Source organism: Lonchura striata, chromosome 7, assembly GCF_046129695.1.
Source record: "Lonchura striata isolate bLonStr1 chromosome 7, bLonStr1.mat, whole genome shotgun sequence".
Classification (NCBI taxonomy): domain Eukaryota; kingdom Metazoa; phylum Chordata; class Aves; order Passeriformes; family Estrildidae; genus Lonchura; species Lonchura striata.
This window is the reverse complement of record NC_134609.1, coordinates 30,172,251-30,188,822: the sequence shown is the minus strand read 5'-3', so window position 1 is coordinate 30,188,822 and position 16,572 is coordinate 30,172,251. Positions and strand designations below refer to the sequence as shown.

The 16,572-nt window shown below is 41.6% G+C and overlaps 1 protein-coding gene across 3 annotated transcripts in view; it reads right to left on the bottom strand.

Moving 5' to 3' along the window:
- Positions 1 to 16,572, bottom strand: part of DOCK1 (dedicator of cytokinesis 1) — a 268,980-nt gene that overhangs the window by 194,529 nt on the left and 57,879 nt on the right. For all 3 annotated transcript variants that reach the window (XM_077784742.1, XM_077784744.1, XM_077784743.1), the window contains exons 22-24: positions 15,562 to 15,696; positions 11,588 to 11,696; positions 782 to 852 (exon numbers count right to left, since the gene is read on the bottom strand). In XM_077784742.1, the coding sequence (XP_077640868.1) occupies positions 782 to 852; positions 11,588 to 11,696; positions 15,562 to 15,696 (315 nt within the window). The remainder of the gene's footprint in view (positions 1 to 781; positions 853 to 11,587; positions 11,697 to 15,561; positions 15,697 to 16,572) is intronic.

The following is a 16,572-nucleotide window of genomic DNA, read 5'->3' as shown; positions in this document are numbered from 1 at the left end:
TTTACGTTTATTTATTTTATCCCTAATTTATCTCTTTTCCTCCTTCTGACATATCAAGACCATAAAAATAAAGTCAGACAAAATTTAGAAGGGTTTGTACAGTAAAATGAGATTTAAGATGTTTTTTCAGTTTGTAACAGCACCATAAAAAAATAAAATTATACTTTTCACTTTCAGCTAAAGGTTTGGCTGAAATGCCAGTTTTTATTTGGTTTTTCCACTGTTTTTTTTTTAATATCCTGTTATTGTCCTTTTTATTTACTAACAACACTGCCATGTTTATGAGCTACTGAGACATCGATCCAGCAACTGAACCACAGAATTATTTATTATTTTATTATTTACATGAAATTTATACGTAAGAGCGAAGCATCATGGTCCAGCTTCAGAGTTTGATGGCAGCTGCCTGATTAATAACTCTTGTTAATGGTTTGTACTGCAAAGTTTGACAGATATTTGTTAGATGTTATTTTTAAAAAATAGGCTCTTTGTGTAACCCTTAAAAATACCTGCAAGGGACAAAAAAACTGCAACAAAACCAAAATGATAAAACTTCTCAGGTGATCCATATTTCACTGTCTCAGTATATATGTCTATATTTTTATATATTTTTGTATCTTTATAGATAGCATAGATATAGTAGAAACACAAAATATATAGTGTATATTTTTATATTTAGATATTGTAGGTATTTTATATATTTGTGTGTATATTTTAATATGTCTTTATAAATAAAGTTTTATATAAAATTAGCACTCCACACTTAATTAACTCTACTCACCTGAGTTCCTTTGGATCAAACACTAATTTCACATCGTTGACAATTGCGGGCAAATATTTAAGTGCTGCACCCTAAAAAAATACACCAAAAAAAAACCAAAACAAATTAATGAAATTAATGTGCTTAAACGTTTGTATTCATTGCATTAAGCACATTAATTAATGTGCTTAAAGGTCTTTGCATTAAAGGTAATGCAAAGACTGCAATAAGAGAATAATTCATGAGGAGATAGCTTTGATTTCACCATTTTCTGTGACACCTGAGCTGAAATTCAGCAAAAATTAAACTTTTAAACTGATTTAAAATAAGACAGAAGCATGAAATGTTCATAAACTGAGGAAACAGACCAAAATCTGAGTTTTATAAGCTTCTTCCAACATTTCACAGAAACCTTTTGGTTCTTCTAATCCCTTTATCCCCATCTTCTGTTGAGCACCTTCTCATCCTCCTCCTCAGCCATGCTGGAGTTGTTTGGGCTTAATTTTCACTCCACTACTTAAAAATTAAACAGAAAACCTAATTAGCATTTTTTCCCTGCAGTAAATTCTTGGTAGCCACTCATGAAACCCTGGCTCTTCCCAATTCCCCTTGAACTCGCAGCTGCCACTGCACAGCACATGAAAGAGCTTGGAAGATACAAACAGATGTTTAATATTTTAATTGTTTGCAGGGATTTTTACTCATTTTATCTTTTTCTTAAGAACAATTCATAGCTATTACATGCACTGAGCACCAGAGTAGAAAAAAAAAACAAGAGTAATTGAAATATAAACGAGAACAGCCAGACTTGTCTGCCTCACCTTGTGTTTTATCGATCAAACCAAATTGTTTGATAACAGGTGTATTTTTATCTGAAAAGAGGCAAAAGGTTGGATGGGAGATTGGGAAGGAATTGTTTCCATGGAGGGTGGGGAAGGGCTGGGATGGAATTCTGGAATTCCCAGAGCAGCTGGGGCACCCCTGGATCCCTGGCAGTGCCCAAGGCCAGGCTGGACACTGGGGCTTGGAGCAGCTGGGACAGTGGGAGGTGTCCCTGCCATGGCAGGGGGGCACTGGGTGAATTTTAAGATCTTTCCAACCCAACCCCCTGTGTCACTCTGTGATGTGAGAAATGATTGTAATTTACACCCCCCAGCCTGGACACACATTTCCCAATTTGTGGTTCCACAGGTAGAAAAGCCACAGGAGGAGAACAGTCTTGAGGAGAGATCACAAACCCCACTCCTTTCTTTTCCAAGAGCTCCCCTTTCCTGCCACTGTGGTGGCAAATTTCACTCTCAGGATTTTTCACAGAGGTGAACAGAGAGATATGAAAGAGAAAAAAACTTCTATTTCTGCTCCTTGTTTTTCCCATGTGGAATGTGTTTGGAGAATTGTTTCCCTGGGGTGATGCTTGGTTGGATTCTGGTGAGGATTGTTTGAGCCTGATGGCCAATCCAATCCAACCCAACCCAACCCAATCCAACCCAATCCAATCCAATCCAACCCAATCCAATCCAATCCAACCCAATCCAATCCAACCCAACCCAACCCACCTGGGGCTGGGCTCTCAGAGGGTCACAAGGTGAGTTAGAGATATAGTTAGAAAAAGTAGGTTTGTAGTTTTAGTACCTTCCTTTATATAGTATATTAAAGTATTTTAGCATAGTGACAATAAAAAAATCATTCAGCCTTCTGAATTGAGTCAGACATCCTCATTTCTTCTCACTGGGTTCACCTGCATTTACAATATGCCACAACCCATTCCACACCCAGCCCTAGAGCTCTCAAAAGAAACCAAGCAATGCTTTGGTGACACCCAAGGAGAACCTCAAGAAGCCACCAAGGCTGAGACCCCTCTCCAAAGGGAACCCAACCTGTCCCTGGGCTGGATGCAGATTCCAGAGCATCTAATTTTCAGTCACAATCCACTGAAGCTGTCAAGCTGGACCATCAAACATCCCACATCTGCTGGAAGGACTCCTGAGCTGGAGCTCAGGAATTCTGCACAGGGAGCTGTGGTGGATGAGGCTCTAATGACCAGTTAGGAACCACAGGCAGCAACAGGGGGGGGGTTTATTTGCTGATCATTCACATGCACAGAGCAATAAATGTTTAGTAACACGTCTTAAAAGAGAGCTTGCATTTTATATCTCGAATTAAAATTTCACACCGAGTGTAAAAATTAACACTTCAATGTCTCTCATGAACTACTGTGGGGTAAAACAATTTACAACAGCCATTTACAGCTTGGAGCTGCAACAATTAGCAGTAACTGAGGGTCTACTTTATGGACAAACCAATTAAAGTTTAATTCTGGAGATTTAAAGAAGACTGCGGAAGTATATTTCCCAATTTCCCACCTCAGCTGGCTTGATAATGTGACAAGATGATCAGACTATGAGGCTGTACAGCCCCATGATTAAAAATGTATTCGTCCAAGCCAAAGGGCTACTAAAATAATTTTTATTGGTATTAAATCATGTAGAAGTGCAGCTCTTGCTGTAGATCTTGCTCTGTAGATTTCCTGTGAGCAGTAGCTCCATTGCAATGCTGGTTATTCCCAGGACACTGCAATGCATAAATGAGGTATATAAAATTCAGCAGATAAAAAAAAGCCCTGCTCTTGTCTTTCCATATAACATCAGGGAAAAACAAATAAGCATCTGGTTTGGAGGGCGAGGGACATTTCTCCCATTTAAATAAATTAAATTAATTACTTTTCACTCTTGACCAGCACTGGACAAAGATTCCAACTCCTCATTTCCACAAGAAGCACACGGCAAACTAAGGCCAAAATCCCAATATTCCATGTTACACAGGGATGATTTAACCACTTGAAAATTCCAACATTAAATTCCAGCATTAAAATCCAGTAGTGAGGAACTCAATGTTCACTCCAACAGTTTCTTGCAGTAATTTCCTTGTGATCACAGGAGAAGCACACCCAAAGCTGGCAAGATCAGCCTCACACACACTCTCAGTAATTACACACAGTTTCAAGCTGGGCTGCAATAAAAACCTGACTGCCCGAAGGGGCTCCTCTCTTTGTGCAAAACCAGTGACAAATTATTCCCACCCTTATCAAGTCACAAAATCAGTCATTTCCAGTACTACAAAGCACACAAATAAAGCAGCAAAGGGGAAGGATGAAAAGGAGTGAAAGCAGCAATGAGCCAGTGTGTGTGGCATGAATAATGGATATATTCTCCAGAGTTGAATTTCCTCTGCTCTGTCGGCTGTGGGCTGTTATTGGGATTTTATTTTTTTGCCTGTGATTCACATGGCTCAGCATGACATCAGCAAGGCCATGGCAGCCTGCAGCCAACTCAGAGATGTTGTGGCTCATCCTCTACATCCCAACTACACAAACACAAATTAATTTCCCCTTCGTGAACACCACAGCTGTGTGTAAAAGGAATTATTCTACAGAAAGGATGGGAAGAACCACGAGCTGACATTCCCTCCAAGGAGGAGCTGCCAACAGAAGCCAGGGAGCTGCTCAGTGCCTCCAGGATATCTTTAAAAACTGTGAAAAAGGCAATTAACTGGGCCAAGAAACACAACTCGCTAAGTGAAAATAATCAGGGCCAGAAAAGTCAAAGCTTTGCCTTAAATGGAAGAAATTAAGGAATAATTGATGGGCACAGCTCTGCACAGCCAATGCAGGGGATGGCAATTCCCAGGATTTATCCTTCCACAGACTAATTGCAGCTCATTCCCTAAATCATCCCAACCTGCTCTCTGTCTGGAGCAGGACCCTTTGCAACCTTTCAGATAAATTCACTGATGGGCTCCCAATGACTTCACAGCTAATTGTGCTCTCCTAAACCTCTCCACAGCTGGCAGCCAAATCAAGTTGGTGTGGAAGGAACAAATTGCACTCAAAAAGATCATTTGAGTGCAAAACCCCTTAAGATCTGGTAAAAAAAAAACAGAATAAGTAAGATCAGGAGCAATGGAATTGTTCTTTCCAACAGTGGTCCCTCTGAACATCAATTAATTTAACAGCTAATTGTGTTCTCCTGAACTTGTCCAGAGCTGGTGAGGAAACCAGGTTTGTGTGGAAGGAACAAACTCAGTGTTGGTATCAAAAGATCATTTGAGGGGGGAAAAAAATCCAATAATTTCAGGAGCAATGGAATTTTTATTGCCAACAATAACAATTGTTAGCAGCCCCTTGTGCACATCAATGAAGAGTTCCCTGCATTGCCCACACACCTCTTTTCTCACTGATAGCTCATTTCCAGACATTTTTGGGTTTGATGAACCAAAAATGAGTAAAGAATGGGATCTACCAAGAGGGAAATTAGTTCATTGCCCAGATCTAAAAGTTCAAAGAGTTTTTATGACTAAAAGTTAATCTGAATTATTTATCCTCATTCTCTGAAAGGCTATTTTTCTGTAGCTTTTTGCTGAGTGGAGAAAACCAAACTTCACTTTGGCACTTGAATATTTAAATAAGAGTAAGCTTCATTTATTTACTGGGACAGAAAGTGGCCTAACTGCTAAAACTACCAGGAGGAGCTGCTTTCCAAGGAAATTTCTGGAGTTTTTAATTTCTTCACAAAAGGATGAGAGGACAAGTAAAAGCTTCTTCTTTGTGTCATCAGGCAAATAAAAGCACATTAAAATAAGACAGAGCAACTTTGCTAAGTACCTTAAAGTATTTCTGATATAATTTTGGGTAACAGAAAAATGAGTTTTACTCATTTACTTTTGTAACAGTTGAGAATACGGTGAGATCTCTCAATTAATACAAAAGTGAAATCACCTCTGTGATAATTACAGTAGGTCACTGGTGAGTGAAAAGCAAGCAGGACAGAAAAAGAATCTTTTAACAATGGAAAATTATCCCATTCTTAGGTTTATAAATTGAATGACAAGAAAAAGGTCACAAAAGCTTCTCTGCAGTATCTTAAGGTTGGCATTAGATTGACCAAATGACATTTGCAAAGTATTAAACAAAATGTATTCTGAGCAGAACACCACAGCTTTTTTCTGGGGTTCAAGTTCAGCTCTTTGTAGTCCATAAAAGCAAAAAAAATCCTTAATTTAAAACTGTCATTTTCCAAATCCATTTGATTTCATCAGCATGCCTGGCCTCCAAATTAAGCACAAAAACTCTGTATTAAATACGTGATATTCTTCTGAACTCTTTTGTTTGACAAAGCAATAAATTTGTTTCGTTCAACTCCATTTGAGAACATTATTTTAATGTTAATTTTCATCCTTTGTGCCATTCAACAAAGCACCTCCTTTCCACCCCAGCATTATCTTGGGTGCCATTACATTAAATTCATCCAAACCAAATGAAGCCCAGTCAGCAGCTGGATCAAACAATATCCAGGAACACCTAAACTCAATATTTGAGATTTGCCCCAGCCTAGAGCAGTTATTCAACCCACAAACTGAACCAGTTTGTATCCCAGTTGCAAAGCAGCACCTCTGGCACTAAATTCAGTGTAAAACAGTCCAACTTCAGGCCAAAAACCAGCCCAACTTCATTTTGGGCCCAAATCCAAATAAATATCTTCTGGAGACACTTCCCACACGGGTTCTAAGAGACACAGAAACCCCAGTCCACAGCTGCATTTTGTTACTCAGCTCATCTGAAATGATGTTTATCCAAAATTCCACCTGTTGGAAAAGCCCTGCAGTTTAACACAGTTTCTTGTTTTCTTCTCATGCACCTCATATTGCCCTGCCTTCATTTAAATACTTTTCTGTGGCTTTAGCAATAAATGCTGAATATTAAAGCACACACTGGAAACGGAGAAATGTGTTAGAAGTGAGCAGAATTCTTATATTTTTGTATTCGTTTAAAATGGTATCATTTTTATACCAAGTTTATAATTTTTTTGTAGGTGAAATATGTTAGGTGTAGGTCAGAATTTTTGTGTCATTTATGTTCGAGAAGGGTCCAGCTCCCCCCACTGCAAGAGGAGCTGCTGTGCCTCCCAAGAGATGCAGGAATCCCTGACTAAGGAATTTCTGCACTTTAATCCACATTTGGACCACCACTCCCAGTCTCCATCTGAACTCAAGCTTCAGCAGGAGAAGGTTGAGGAAATAATTATCATGCACCAATTAGCAGAAAAGAGGAATAAACCCAGGAAGGCTCAGCACACTTGTAACCATTAAAAATGCATGCAGACACCAAATGCTGCTCACCTCATTGCAGCAGGTTGAACCCTCAAAGTCAAAGTGATGCTTGGAAAATGAAGTGGAACCTCCCCTGCCCACTGCCACTCAGCAGGAGAGGAGAATTTTTGTTATGGAGGGAACAACCACAGCTCAAATCACTGCCTGGATTTCCTTGTCCAGCTTGGACAACCCCACCCCTTCAAAAACTGCAAAAGGCAGCCCTGAAATGTCAGTGCAGACAACACTGAAACACCCAAAAAAAAAAGAAAATCCCTAAAATTTATTTAATTAACTAAAAAAACCCAACTTCCGCATTGTTTTGAACATTGTAATTTTTAGCAGTTCCCAAATTCAAACCCACAGGACTGATTATAACCTGGGGTGAAAGTGGGTTTTAGTTGTTCTTGCTCTTCAACATTTTAATCCCAACACATTTGAGAGTATAAAAGGCAAAAGAAATGAGGTGTAAGCAGCAGTAGAGTGCTAATAAAGCTCTGCTCAAACCACATTCCAAGATCATATGAAATTTTACCTATTACAGAAATCCAGCTGAAGTAGTACCAGACAATTTAAAAATAACCTTTTAATGTTTTATATGTGTATACGTATAAAAACCCTGTAAATTTGCCCCTACCCAAGAGTTTTTGAATGTCCATAGTCCTAAAAGAGGTAGAAATTTCAAGCCTCTTTTTGTGCTCTACGTCCTTAAATTCTTGTACAATTCTGAGAGTTTTCTTTTGAGGAAACTTTTTTTTCCCCCTCATGCATGCACCCAATGCCTTGAAAAAATCAAATTTAAAAAAAGAAAAAAAAAGAAGCATTTTAAATGCAAAATATTAAACAACTGAAGACACACAGTCAACAGCTCATCAGCTTCCACAAGGACATAAATATTTGAATAGATAAAGAGGAATTCTTGCTAAGAACACAAGACTGAAGTCTTTCATTCTGTGTCAGCTTGAAGGCTACTCCCCCAGCAGATAGGAAAAAAAATCCAGTATATCCAGCCCAAGAAGTTGGAAACATCTCTGAGAGAGTTTCCAGCACCAGTTCTGCTCCATGGTGATAAACTGCAAAAGAAAATTCCAGTTTTTCCAAGGAGAAATGGGAGCAGTGGGATGTGTGAAGCAAGCATCTCCCTTGTTTAATGTAAAGCACCTTAATTTTCTGTGTAGGTCTTTGCAACTTCTTATCTCTCTCCAAACACACTTATCTTGTCTACACTTATTTAGCTTCCCCCATATTTATAAAAATCAGTGAAAAAAAGCCTAAAATTGCTACACAGCAAGATCTGCTGATCTTCCTGCACAACACAGGCATTTGGGATTTATCTGTTTAACATCAATGGTTGCCCACAAAACTTCAGCAAAGCATCCAACAGCACCACAATTCCAGACTGGTTTGGGCTGGGAGGGACTCAAAGATCTTTTTCCAAACCCCTGCCAAGGCAGGGACCCCTCCCACTGTCCCAGGTGCTCCAGCCCCAGTGTCCAGCCTGGCCTTGGGCACTGCCAGGGATCCAGGGGTGCCACAGCTGCTCTGGGAATTCCAGCCCAGCCTCTCCCCACCCTCACAACCAAGAATTCCAAATTATCCATCTCCCATCCATCCCTGCCCTCTGGAAGTGGGAGCCATTCCCTGTGTCCTGTCCCTCCATCCCTTGTTCCCATCCCTCTCCTGGAGCCCCTCCCAGCCCTGGCAGAGCTCTGAGCTCTCCCTGGAGCTGCTCCTCTCCAGGTGAGCCCCCCCAGGTGTGCCAGCCTGGCTCCATGGGAGGGATGCTCCAGCCTTTGGAGCATCTCCTGGCCCTGCCTGTGCCCAGCCCTGGTCCCCAGCAGTGCTCCCAGGAGATGCCAGCTGTGGTTTGTGCCCTCCTGTCCCCTCCTGTCCCCCTCAGCCCATCCCTGCACCTGAGCTGCCCCCACAGCCCCCTGCAACAACAAACTTGAGAAAAGATTAAAAAATCCATTTATTTCCTTTTAACTCTCTTGCTAAGGATGTCAGCAAGCCCCAGGGCACAGGAGATCAGGGTTCCAGCCCTGGGGAGGTGCAGCACTCCCCCCTGCACCCCCTGACCCCTGCCTGGGGTTTGGAAGCAGCACAGCACCCAGGGCTGCTCCCAGGCTCTGTGGGGGACAACCCTGCCACCCCAACACCCACTGCTGGCCCTGCCCTGATGGCTCCAAGGTGCCCAAAGTGCCAGCTCCAGGTGGGGCACCACGCAGGGATTCACACACTTTACACCAGTGTTCCCCCACTGCTGCCCTGATTTTTAAAAGTGTTAAGTTTTCTTTTGTAGCTCTTTTGAAAGTTTTAAAAGTTCTCATAAAACTTCTTTAACTTTCTGACAATGTTTACGTATTTGAGAGTCAGAGTTCCCACATAATTTCATGTATAAATAGAACAGTTTACATATTTATCTATGAATGAAGACAAATGATTGATTGCTCTTTAGACCAGTGTGGTTGGAGAGGTGATAATTCCAATAACTCCAATCCACAGACACCTTTAGAATTCTATAAATACCAGATGTTTGAATAAAATCGAGGGGGTTTTTTTGCTTTTAAACTTACCAAGCTTCTGTGTACACATTTAATCTCCAATAGCAACACCCCATCTGCCCATCCCTCACTCAGGTGTCAGCCCCAGCTCTGGGAGGTGCAGCTGATGTTCCCCTCCACCAGCAGAGATGGAAATGCTGAATGAGGCCTCTGATGTCACCCCCCAGTGCCACTGACACCTTCACACATTTCTGCCAGGCAGGATGCACAGCACCCACACTAATTCTCTCCAAAAACCCCACATTTACCCACCAAGTCAATGGTTTTGTTCTCTGTGACAGAGGCACGCATTTGTGCCAGGCAGGATGCACAGAACCCACACTCCCTCTCTGAAAAACTCCCACATTTATCCACACATTCAATAGTTTTGTTCTCAGACAAAAGCACACTTCTCTGCCTGGTGCTCACACTGGATACCTGAACATCATAAAAGCAATTTTACAAGCTGCAAAAAAGCCAATAGTAGCAATGATGTGCTCCAAGAGCTCAGTAATTAAGAGTCCAGAGGAGATGAAAGCAATAAATAATGAATGAAAGCTTGTCAAGGCTTCTGCAAGGCATCCTCAAGCACACTGAGCCCCACCCTGGCTCATCCCTCAGAGCTCCATCTGCCACCCCACAAACACAGCCAGGAGCTGTGGTCTCCCCAAGCCTGCAGAGCTCTGAACCTCAGCCACTGCTGCTGGGATCCCTCCAGTCCTTGCCAGGCAGTTTTCCTTCCTGCATCTCAGGTGAACACAACCAAATCAATTTTTGGGTTTTTTTTGGTTGTTTTTTTTTTTTTCCCATTTTTCCCCTGCAAGGTATAAATTGTGAAAGAAAAAAAAATCTCATGTTCATCTGCCTTCCTGCAGCAGGCCCTGCAAGGGAGTGTCAGGAAAAAAAAAAAAAATCACATTCCACTCCCATAATCTGCAAACTCCCTGCCTGTAAAACCCCAGAGAGCACACTCTGAGGCACAGCCTCCACCTGCCCATTTCCATTCAGGACAGATGCTGTGGCAATGAAATGAAAATACAGCTTTCCTGAAACGTGTAATATCCCTACTTTGTTATGAGATGATCCAGTCTTGGCCTCTGTGCTTAAAATACTCCTCGTCAGCTGCTTTATCCCCACTATCTCTTTTTGCTGTGTGCTCAGCACAGTGTCAGGAGCCCCAGAGCTCAGCTACAAAGGACTGGGGGCTTTGACTTGGGACTTTTCCAGCTCCAGGAACTTCTCCCACCTGCACAGGGATTTCCCATTGTCTGTCTTTGCAACCACCTGAGCAGGAAGAGTCCAGCTGTCCCCAAATCCTACCCCAAATCTCAGCCCCTTGATCATCTCTCAGCTGGGCTGGGTCAGGGGTTTCACCTTTTTTATAAACTCTGGTTGGAAGCACAAGGAGAAGTTCAAGGTGCAGCTTATCAAACACACACGTTTAGGGCAGTCTCTGTAGTTCTCCACGATGAAAAACATCCACTAACTTCTATATCCAGCCTCCTCTGCATATTAAATCTACCAGTCCTGTAATTCAGAGCTTTTGCTCTTTGATATCAGCACCACACACCCCTGTCCCAACTGCATGAGCCAATGCTCCCAAAGGCAGATGCTGTTTTTAAAAGGAACACATCCACCTTCAGGATGAAAGGTGGAGCTCCCAGTCTCTGTCACTACTAATTTTCATTTTTAAAATACATCCTCTAGGGCTTAAGATCCTATATTGAAGTTCCTGAACAGCCTCAGATAAAAATACATTAAAATATGAGGATCTACACTGTCAGCAGCATCTTAAGTATAATGTCTTAAAAAGACCTTAACTATAAGGTTATACAAGTTAAAAAAGCCAAACACCACTGAACCCAAATTAAGTTCTCTTTTTTAAATAAAAGTGAGGGTTTTGAAGCAATTAAAGGTTGGACTCAATGATCTTACATGTGTCTTCCAACTTAAATAATTCTAGAATTCTATACATTTACTTGCTCAAAGAAAATTCTTTGCCCGTTCACAAACCCTTCAGCAGAAGCACCAAGAATTAACCTTGATTGAAGTGAAGCCAGCTTTTAAGCACAAATAAGCAAATACTTCAGTGCCTTATTGTGGTTGAGGATGCAGAACTGGAGCTCTGGAAAGCACAAACCTTCACTATGACAGTCTGGTCAGAGTTGCTGCTCATCATCTCGTTGATGGACTTAAAGAGCTGCAGCAGAGACTCCCTGAAGTCTGCTTCTCCTTTGTTCTCATACAGCCTGGAAAAGAATTAGGTTTCATCAGCACAAACCACAGTGGAAATAGTGTTTTAAAAGATCTGGTGGGTCTTTTAACAATCAGACGATAGATGGAGATTTTTTGTCTTGCATTTTCTCAAGAATTTCTACAACTTCCTTCACCGAATCAAGAGCTTTCTTCCAAAAAAAAAAAATAAAAAACAAAACAAAACTCATGACAAGACAGACTGGCCAGGCTGGGCCAGCAGGAAGAAGGGATTTTTATAGTGAAGCTGTCTCTGTGAAATGCCACATGCAGCAGCACTGCTGCACTCCCTGGTGGATGCCTGAACATTCCCCAGTTCCCTGTGCCCAGGACAGCCTCTCCACTCTGCAGATGTCTGCCAGGACCCTCGTGCTGATGAAGGCAGAAAGCAGCCAGACAACTTGCCAGCAGTCATTAAAATCTACCAGTGGCCTAAGGTGAGTGACCTTAAACTCTGGGAAACAAAGAAAGAATGAACTCATCGACCCTCTTTTTGCTAAGAAGATAATTTTTTTTCTGTGGGAAGGAAGCACGGAGGTTAAATCATGTTTCAGCACTAATTTCAGGCTCAGTTTGCCATGGGGTCAGCACAGCTGACACAGAGCAATGACAGCCCCAGCTCAGCTGCAGGAACAAGGTCCCTGTGCCTTCAGGCAGATTCCTCACAGTGAGGTGCCCACTGGGATCCCCCCTCTCTCTCTCTCAGATGCTTTCAGGGGCTAAAAAACTGTACAGAGGCACCTGAGCAACACCAGAAGCCAAAAAAATACAGCCAAGGTGAAGAACTTGAGCCACTGGTACAATGAGTGCTCCTGGAATTCTCTGCAGTGATTTAAATGCAGAACCTGCCCTGCTCCAAGTGTAGGATGGCAAATCCTCACTGGAAAAGGAGGGGGAGACCACCACTGGCTCCACATCATCCTGAGAACTTCTCCTCCTTGGGCAGCACATGGGACTCACCCACACCAGGGCTATTCAGCCTTTCCATTATCAAAAACCGGGATCTGGAATCCAGATTAAATCTGAACAGGGGAGTTACAAACACCACATGGGACTTGCAGGCCAGGCTGGATGGGGCTTTGGGCACCCTGGGACAGTGAGAGGTGTCCCTGCCCCTGGCAGGGGTGGAATGGGATGAGTTTAAGGTCCCTTCCCACCCAAACCACTCCATGAATGCTTCCCCCAGTTAAACCCCATCTTTACCCAGTCAGCTCTGATGGATCAAGAGCCTCAACAACCCAACAAGAACAGCTGGGCTTGCAAAGCTCTGCCTGGCCCAGGGGCTCTGATCCCCCCAGACACCTGCACCAAGACCCTCCATCTTCTCCTGGAATTAAACCCAGTAGGAAGGTCTTGAATGCAGTCTGCAGCTCAGAAAGGGAATTCCATCCAGAAATTTGCTAGATACAATCATTGTACTGTTTCATCATGCTCCAATGTGAAAAATGCGTATTATATGGCTCTATGCAGATAGTTACTATATGTATAATGTTATATTGATTAGTTGTGCTTTTGTAGTTAAAATGAAGACTTTAGTAGTTTTAAAAAAATATTATATATATAGAGACTCTGTATGGGGGGGGGAAGGTTTTTTTCTTTTTCTTAGGAATGAGATACTCAAGGAACACCTAAATCTTCCAAAGGAGAGGAATTTATGGCTTCTTATCAGAATTTCTTCAGGCCTTGCTCAGACTGGAAGATGCCATGAGGATTAAAGGAACAGCTGACATACAACAGACAGAGTTTCTTGTTTAGAATAGAATGGATGCATAACCATGAAGGTGTATGAATATGCAACAAGTGTATTGGTTTAAGGGTGATTCCTTTGTTCACAAGGGATGCTTTTCATGCTTTACTGTCAAGAGAGATAGCAGACGTCCCTAATTCTTTGCCTTTTATTGTCTTGTAATTGTCCTAACTCTACACTTTATTACTCTAATTATATGATTATTTTTATAACCATTTTATTATTATTAAACTTTAAAATTTTTAAAAACCAAGTGATTGGCGTTTTTCACATCCAAGATCACAGAATCATGGAATGGTTTGGGTGGGAAGGGATTTTAAATCCCATCAAGTCCCACTCCTGCCAGGGGCAGGGACAACTTCCACTGTCCCAGGTGCTCCAGCCTGGCCTTGGGCACTGCCAGGGATCCAGGGGCAGCCACAGCTGCTCTGGGCACCTGTGCCAGGGCTGCCCACCCTGCCAGCCAGGAATTCCTTCCCAATATCCCATCTATAAAGCTACATCATGATGGATCACATATTGCAGCTGGAAATGGGCTTTTCTTGGGATAAGCACAGAGTTCAGGATGTTCCTGCTGCTTTACACTGAAGTTAATGTGTGTCACTTTTAGCATTGTGCTCATAAACCTTTGGAAGCCTCAGATATGAAAAAGTTTATTTTAACCTGGACACAGAGGAAATAAATACTACAGAAAAAAAAAAATCCACACCACTTAATTGTGTTATTTTGCTGTGCACAGTTCTATTCCCCTTTCAGGCTAAAACTGGGGGTTATGCAGGATAAAAACCTTGTTAAGTGCCCATTTCCATAATGGATTTCAGTGTCCCCCTGAACAGATTAGAGAGGTGAAACTTATACCAACAGAAAGAGTAACTGAACTTGACAGCCCAATAAATCAAAGTGCTTCAGACAAAAAGCTCTGCCTTTCAAAAAGGAAGTTATAATAAAAATAAACAAGTTAGTCACAAATGTGTTCCTACTGTCAGTTAATAACATCTATTTATTTAATATACCTGATACAGCACAAAATCTCTGCAGCTGTGAGAAATCAAGGTTTACACCAGGCTGGTCCTTCCAGTACTGCCTGGAGGATTTTAAGACTGTAGTGAATACACCACAGGCACTGGGATCATTACTGAGGAAATCAGAGGTTTTTCTAAAGGTCACTTGTAAGATTTTGCCTTTATCAACCTTTGCTGTAGTGAACAAACAGATGTGCTACCATGCTTTAAAAGTGGATGAACTTCCATGGATTTATCCAGAACTCAACTGCTAAAATGCTCCATCCATCCATGGAGCCCACCACCCCTTCCTGAAGTTAAAAACATGCCATGTTTTGGAGTATAAAAGCTTCAGCTTGCTGCTTGTGATTCCTCAGAGGAGCAGCAGCCATCCTGCATTTTAGTCACTCCAAATCACAGCCCCCAGGCAGGGCTTCAGTCCTGCAGCAGAAAATAATCACAGGCTCCTTCTGCATTCAGTAATTTCACTGATTAATCCCTTGGCATGCAGGGTTGGGTCTCACACTGAATTTGTGGAAATCCCACAGCCAGTCCTGGAGGGTCAGACTGTCTGTAAATCCAATCTGCAACCAGAGGGAATTTTATTTTTTCTGTTTTCAAGTGATTTGTAGGCCCTGCTCCAGCCTCAGTGACATCCAGTATTTTATGAATCTCGCAGCAAGGCTCCTACAGAAATAAATTCCAAGCTTTAAATTAGAGAAAAGGGTGGTGGAGATGGTAACTGAAGAGCTCTACATAAATCCCTTGCAATGAGGCTGTTCCCACTGCTAACAAGCAGTAAAAGGACTCAATCTAAGTGAAGATCCCATCAGCTTGGTTTATAACTTCTGTAACATCTTGTGTATAAAACACAATACAGCAACAGAAGTTTCCCCAAACAGTGCCAAGCTTTAATTGTTCAGAGACCTCAACTATGCTGATTTTACCAATTCACTGCTACTGAAAATACAGATCTCTGCTAAAGAGGGAAAACCCTTCCCCTGAAATATTTCCCACAGCTTCAAGCATTTGTAGAATAGTGCAATACTAAGCAGTTTTAACTGCTGGACTGTAAAATGTTGGCAGTTTTGGGGCATTTTTGGCAATACTCACTGGTTGAACAATATCCTGGACCGGACAATGAACTTGAAGATGTATTCCAGGGCTTTCATGGCTTTGAAGAGTTGATCAGTGATCCCACACTTCTCAGCATTGTCCACGTATGTTTTTAAAACCTTGGTCAGTTTTCTGTTTAAATACAAAAAAAAAAAACCCCACACACAAGTTATAAGTATTCTCACAGAATTTCCATTCTGAAGGGTTTAAAGAACAATTATGTGTCCACAGAGCTACAAAGTTAATTATGCAACTAATAAACGCATTATGGTTTTGTTTTGCAGATAAGTGGCTGGAATTTATTCTTGAGCAAAAAAAGAAAAACCACAGACCATAACCTCATTTAACACACAAATAATGAAATGAATTTCAGTAAGGCTGAGTTTTTGCTGGATGTTCAGATGGATATTCAGATTTAGGCTCTGAGAAAAATGCACCCACTAATAATAAATAAACAAAGTATAAATAAGAATAAAAAATTACAAGTGTTTCTAGTTATAATAAATAATTATAAATAAAAATAACTAAATACAAGCATACTGTTAGAATTAATACAAACTATGAGTTCCTTCATTCAGCAAGGCTTCCCCTTTAGAAATCTTTCCCATGGATTTTGGGCTGAAATTTGTAAAATTTATTCCTCAAAGTACACACTAGCAGCTAGAAACTCTCTTCTTCCCCATTTTAAAGCCTATCAGACTTGAAAGTGAAACAATTTTCAAAATAATCCCATTTCAGCTCCCTCCCTTCCAATGAATATAAATCAGGGCTTTAATGCAACCACGAGCAATTCCATTTTAAATCATCCCAGCTCCAGTGCATGATCCAACATCCCCACTCCAAGTAAACAAGCTGCACATTATTCCCCACTAACAGAAAACAACACTGAGCTCACAGAGATCCTGCTGCCTGGGGATTTGTTGGAGCAGGAACAAACTGCCTGAGAATTCCAAGTAAGCACTTAATATTGCCAAGGCCACCTCTCTTTGCTGAAGGTTGGGCTGGATG